This window comes from Saccostrea cucullata, unplaced genomic scaffold, assembly GCF_032062105.1.
Source record: "Saccostrea cucullata isolate Sc308-1 unplaced genomic scaffold, CSIRO_AGI_Scuc_v1 ctg1238, whole genome shotgun sequence".
NCBI lineage: Eukaryota > Metazoa > Mollusca > Bivalvia > Ostreida > Ostreidae > Saccostrea > Saccostrea cuccullata.
In genome coordinates, this window is record NW_026927401.1 from 294,562 (window position 1) to 300,297 (window position 5,736).

Genomic DNA, 5,736 nt, shown 5'->3' on the forward strand with positions numbered 1-5,736 from the left:
CGAAACCTTACTGCACATCTACATGACACCACCAACCATCTCTCAAAACATGATTAGGCTGCTGAGTAAAATGTAGAAGGAGTTCAGGGAAGAAGGGGCTTTTAGTATAAAAAAAAGTCATTTTTCGACCCCCATTTGATCCCTGTGGCAAAATCAAAATTCCGAAACCTTACTGCACATCTACATGACACCCCCAACCATCTCCCAAAAGATGATTATGCTACTGTGAAAAATGTAGGAGGAGTTCAAGGAAGAAAAGTGTGACAGACGGACGGACGGACAGACGGACGGACGGACATGAGTAACAACAATATACCCGAACTTTCTTTAGAAAGTGCGGGTATAATCATGAATAAAACCTAGTGTCACGTATTTTTAAGTCAGTCTTTTTCTAAAATCATTATTTTATTTGTTTAGTTAATATTATGCAGTATTTATATAACTCCCAGTCACTCGTTCTATTTTTAGAATTGTTTGTTTACACCTGGTCACTCATTAGGAGTGACGGTCATTTGTTTATACCCCATCACTCCTTAGGAGTGATGGTCATTTAGTATATATACGGGTACTTATTCGATACGGGGACGCAGTTTTGATATAGTTGTGCTGGGATATACTTCGCTCAAATATTGTTTCAGGATTAATTATACAGTGTTTTATTGTGTTGATTTTGGATGATTCTTAACTATGATTAGTGTGTAAATAAAATGTTAACCGATACTGACTTTTGATTTCCAAGGAGAGAATAAATCGCCGGGGGCGATTAAATACCTGGATTACGCATTGAGTGTTTACTTATATTTTACATATTATTGCTACCTGCAATAAGTAATGGATTAATTAATTAAATCTGATAATTGCTCGGACGTTACAACTGGTGGCAGCCAGTGGGATATTATAATTCCAATGGGATTTAACAATTCCGGTGTGATTTATTTTTGTGATAATTCAGTGAATATCTCAATATCCTTCATCAACAGAATAATTTTAGACTATCAATCTTAAAAATCAAACTGAATTTTTTTCCCTAATTTTTCCTATGATACTTAGCTTAAATCAGATGAGGACCCGATAATACATAAGATTAGCTTACTAAATTGTACGTAATCATGGTAATGGCAAAAGCTTTTAAAGTGACTCTGAGAAACCTGTATTTTACAGTTCTATCAAGTAAAATTCTACAGAAAACTTTTTTCAAAGGAAAACATTAATTAATAAATTCTGAATTCTTTATCCTTTTTACCAGTGGAAGAATCTTCAAGGAATGAAATAGCATCACTTGTGCTTGAGCATGGATGCAGTGTAAACAAGCTAAATGGATATGGACTAACACCACTATCAAATATGGTGAAAGGGATGGCGGAGAATACAGAATTTATGATAACTGGTCAGACCGAAACGGTGGCTGTTGCAGAAATTGACCTCTCAATGTTTAATAAATTAATTTGTGGTGGATCTATAATGGAGCCTGCTATACAATCAACATCGTTATTAGTAGAATTTTGTATCTATATTAATTCATTATTATCATCCTCGTCAAAGAGATAAAGTTTTTAGAAATATGGAGTAATTCTTTTTGACAAACTTCTTTAGTGAAAGAAAAAACTATGCTAAGAGATATTAAAATTGTTGTATTTTATAAACTACTACAGGAAATCGATACTGGCTACCTTATTGAAAAGAGGTTTCTTTGGGGCTGCAACTACCTTGCTAAAATGTGGATATAACTTCAGCCTTGATAAAGACTTTAAATCCATGGACGTTTGTCATTTGAAAAGTTCAACAATTTTAGTAGGGGGCAGAAGATACAAAAGAATTGACTATGATGAACAGAAAAATGAATTTTTAAATTTTCTGAAGAAATCTGAAGAAGAAGAAGAGGTATCCTCGCTGTCATCTTTGTGCAGAAATACCATACGATCACATTTAGTTGATGTCAGACAAGGAGCCGAGATAGAATCTAAGATCATGTTACTTCCTATTCCTGGACGAATTAAGACGTATTTATCTTTAAGGGAACATGTGCAAGACTTTGAACAAATGCAGATAGAAGAAATTAAAATGTAATAAAGTATACCTCCCAAATTTTACTTTGGACAGAGCGGAATGGTTGTTCTGTTTTGTTTTTTTTTTGTTTAATTTGTTTGTTTTTTTTTTTGTTGGTTTTTTTTTTTTTTTTTTTTTTTGCAACATTTGTCCGAATAAAATAACAAGTAACAATCTAAATTAAATAGTTAAAATTTGTAAATTATTTAGAACTCGCCAAGTTCAGTATTTTTATTTTTCGTTTAATAATAGAAAAGTTTTTGTGGTGTAAATTATGCTCATGAGTCTGGGATATGTGAAGTTAAAATGAAAGTAGGAAATAATTAAGGGTGGGATTGGAGAGGGGATAGATCAATGAGGGAAAGATGAATCTAATAAGCAATGTGAGAAGAAAACGAAAACAAAATGAAGAAGGGAAAATGAGAAGGATTGAAGATGAAATTTTTATTTAAAAAAAGTGAATCAATAAGAATTAAAATGTTTAAGGGGATAGAAGGGGAAATAAAGTGGGGTGGGGTTTTGTGTGCCTCTCTTAAATCTAATTCTGCAAAAATGCATTGAACAAATTAATTTTAAATGTATCAAAAATGTGTTCAGAAATATAGAAAGCGTTCATGAAATATATATAAAACAAGAACATCTGATATAATTCAAAATCAAGCAAATATGTTTTTGAATCACTGAAGGGAAGGGAGGCTTGACATTTAATTAATCGTTTACCAATTCCTAAAGTATATCTTAACTGTTAACTTATAGCTCTTGATTTGTTGGGAATTTTTTTTCTAGTAATGATTGCCGAAAATTTAATTTGTTTCAACGATTTTTTTCTCCTTTCTTTTATCCATTCATTACTCTAACACCCATGCTCTACTAACAAATATTTCTTAGCATATTTAACATTTTATTAACAAATAGAATAAATGGTCTATATTAAATTTTTCTTAAGCGGTGGAATGGGTGTGAACATACCAACACACTTGGATGACTACAATGATATGTACATACACCCATACGACTCAGATAACTCAGATGTGGCGTATTATGGTATGGATGATTCTGACATTGACAATTACATCCATTACTACAGAGACAGTGATTCAGATGACTATTTCTATTAACCAGCAGTATAATAAGTACAGATGTTTTTATATCTTCAAATAATTTAGATTTGTTGTCATTGAATGTCTTTCTATTTTTAATTCAGCGAAGATTCGCATTTATTGACTTTTATAAACTTTTTTCATTGTAATGCATTGTTTTCATTCTTTTTATCTTTCATTTACTGGTCTAGAGTAATTTTTCTTTGGACTGATGTTAAAACAAATGATTGCTTAATGATAAGACAAATAAGTTTTTTTTACTATACAAGGGTTGTCCAAAAAGTTCGAGGAAAAAAACTTTAATTTTTCTTAATAAAGTCCTCACTGGTATCCCTGTATAAACGCACATGTACGATCATATTTTAAATAATAAATATAGACCATGATTTAGCAGAATTTAAAAGGCGAAATTTATTTTACGAATGTTCTAGGGTCAAATACTTTGTATATGAAAGTCGTATGGCCCAGTCTGACGTAAAGCTAATTTCATGATAATGTCAAAAAAAATTGATTTTGATTTTTTTTTTACACATGTCAATGCTTACACCTAACCCTAACCCCTGACCCCTAACCTTAACCCCATTATGCCATATTGCTAAGTGTGTGCAGTAATATTTATTTATAGAACGTTATTTATTTATCTTTTATGAATTCAAAACAATGCACAATAAATTAAAAGAGTCATTAATATAGATGCTCCGCACACACAAGCTGCACAGTTCAATCTGACATTGAGCTAGATTTCTAACAACGACTTGAATATGGATATTTTATTTTCATAAAAAACAGTGTTTTTCCACTTTTTAGATTCTCAGATATAATTTTAAAAACTTAAAGGAATCGTTCAGAGCAACTTTAAATGAATGAATTATATATATTCTAATGATTTTAAAATGTTTGAAAAAATTGTCTCTGGCGTCGTTTAAATATTATGATAGCTTGGTGTTCCTTTCGCAAGACGCTTTTTTTTGAAAACATTTTTCATTCATTCGGATTTTACTAAAATTAATATAAATATCACTATGTGTACAATACGCAATATAGGACTTTTACGAGAAGCGCTGAAATTTACAGTTGACGGCTTACTTTTACACTAGGTCGGTACGGTAGCTCATTTACAATATCCAAATTTAGCTCAACATTTAATTAAACGAAATTAACGGGTTAATTCAACGACATATAAGTTGTCCTTGAAGAAAACGACAACCACCTTAACCTCAACTCCCAGCCTTAGCATGCAAGTGCCCCCTAACACCATACTTATGACCACTAGAAATGTTTTTTTGTGTACTATCAATTCTGTACTTCTGTACACAATACAAGTTTAAATGTCCAAGTAATCGTCAACTGTAGAAGTCAGTGCTTCTCGTAAAAGTCCACTAGTTGCAAAAGATATCAGAAAATGACGATTATAGCCGCTATGTTTCCAACGCATTTTATTTTTATGAAGCTTTGGTCAAGTTTGTTAAGAAAAAATTATTGCATTTTAACCCTGGGCTATACGCAGTATCTGCGTCCTTGAAAGCCGACATTAAAAATATTAAGTTCAAACATTAAAGACCAAACTATTTATAAAAACTATTTTGATTAACATGAGTATATCCAGATCCATTCAGTTGACCAAAACGTCATTGTCAACGAACTTTATGAACAACCTTTGTATTTTGTGTAATTCTATCATGTATTTTATGTTGCATTGTACATCTTGAATAAAACGTTAACTAAGTATATTATCGTTTGTTTGTTTTTTTTATCGAATTCAGCTACTTTTATTCTTCAAAATTATAAATTTCAAAAAAATGACTATTGGAAGGGGTGAGGTAAGCAAATACGACTTTTGATTATCATTATAATAAGGTTTATTGCAAAAATTTTCATTTTAGTGCACAAAGTAAAACTTTCACAGATAACTGACATTTTGAGCTACATAATAGGTAGATACTTTTCGAGAATTTGAGGGTGGCAGTAAAATTAGTTTACTTTTGATTTCAGTCTCACTTACACAAAAGGAATTTAAAGCGGTAATACGGCTGCAAATCGTGTGCTTTTTCATTCAAATTTACCCAATATATCATTCAGGAATAAGGTAAAAAGTTGAAGTAAGCATTTGAGAAAAGTAAACATTCTCTCCTCATGTAAAATTAACGTAATTAAAATCTGCCGGAAAATCAAGGGTCGTACAACTTAGTTCTGATTATTTGTACCACGTGAATTCTAAAATGGCACGTGCATACAATGTAGGGTTTACAATTATAATGCAATATTAAGTAAAAGCAATTCTGAGAATCAAATTATCTTAACTCTCCGGTAAATTAATAATTGTTAACATATTAGTATGCATTCAGACGAATTTAATATGATTAAGTACAAATGTTGACGTTTTGTGTATTGGGGTACAGGAAAGGAAAATCCACCAAATCATACGTCATCGTGGCAAAATGTCAAACAAAATATCTTTCTGCAGTTCCAATACAATTTGCCTTTCAAATGGCAATAATTTTTATATGTCATAAGTGCATTTTTACGTTGAGTTTGAAAGCCATGGAGACACGAGAAATAATAGCATGTATCAACAAACCTGTAGGGTAGA

General features: G+C 31.4%; 1 protein-coding gene across 1 annotated transcript; it reads left to right on the forward strand.

Moving 5' to 3' along the window:
- The first annotated feature begins 1,651 nt into the window (after positions 1–1,651).
- Positions 1,652–3,241, forward strand: LOC134274363 (uncharacterized). Its single transcript, XM_062756646.1, has 2 exons — positions 1,652–2,063; positions 2,993–3,241. The coding sequence occupies exons 1-2, from the start codon at positions 1,756–1,758 to the stop codon at positions 3,162–3,164; spliced, it is 480 nt and encodes a 159-aa protein (XP_062612630.1). The 5' UTR covers positions 1,652–1,755; the 3' UTR covers positions 3,165–3,241.
- The last annotated feature ends 2,495 nt before the right edge of the window (positions 3,242–5,736 follow it).

Bases quoted from the DNA above. Each gene is read 5' to 3' on its own strand.
- LOC134274363 (XM_062756646.1), top strand. From the start codon at position 1,756: ATGGACGTTTGTCATTTGAAAAGTTCAACAATTTTAGTAGGGGGCAGA. The intron at 2,064-2,992 runs GTAATAAAGTAT...ATTTTTCTTAAG, and splicing joins CAGATAGAAGAAATTAAAAT to CGGTGGAATGGGTGTGAACA.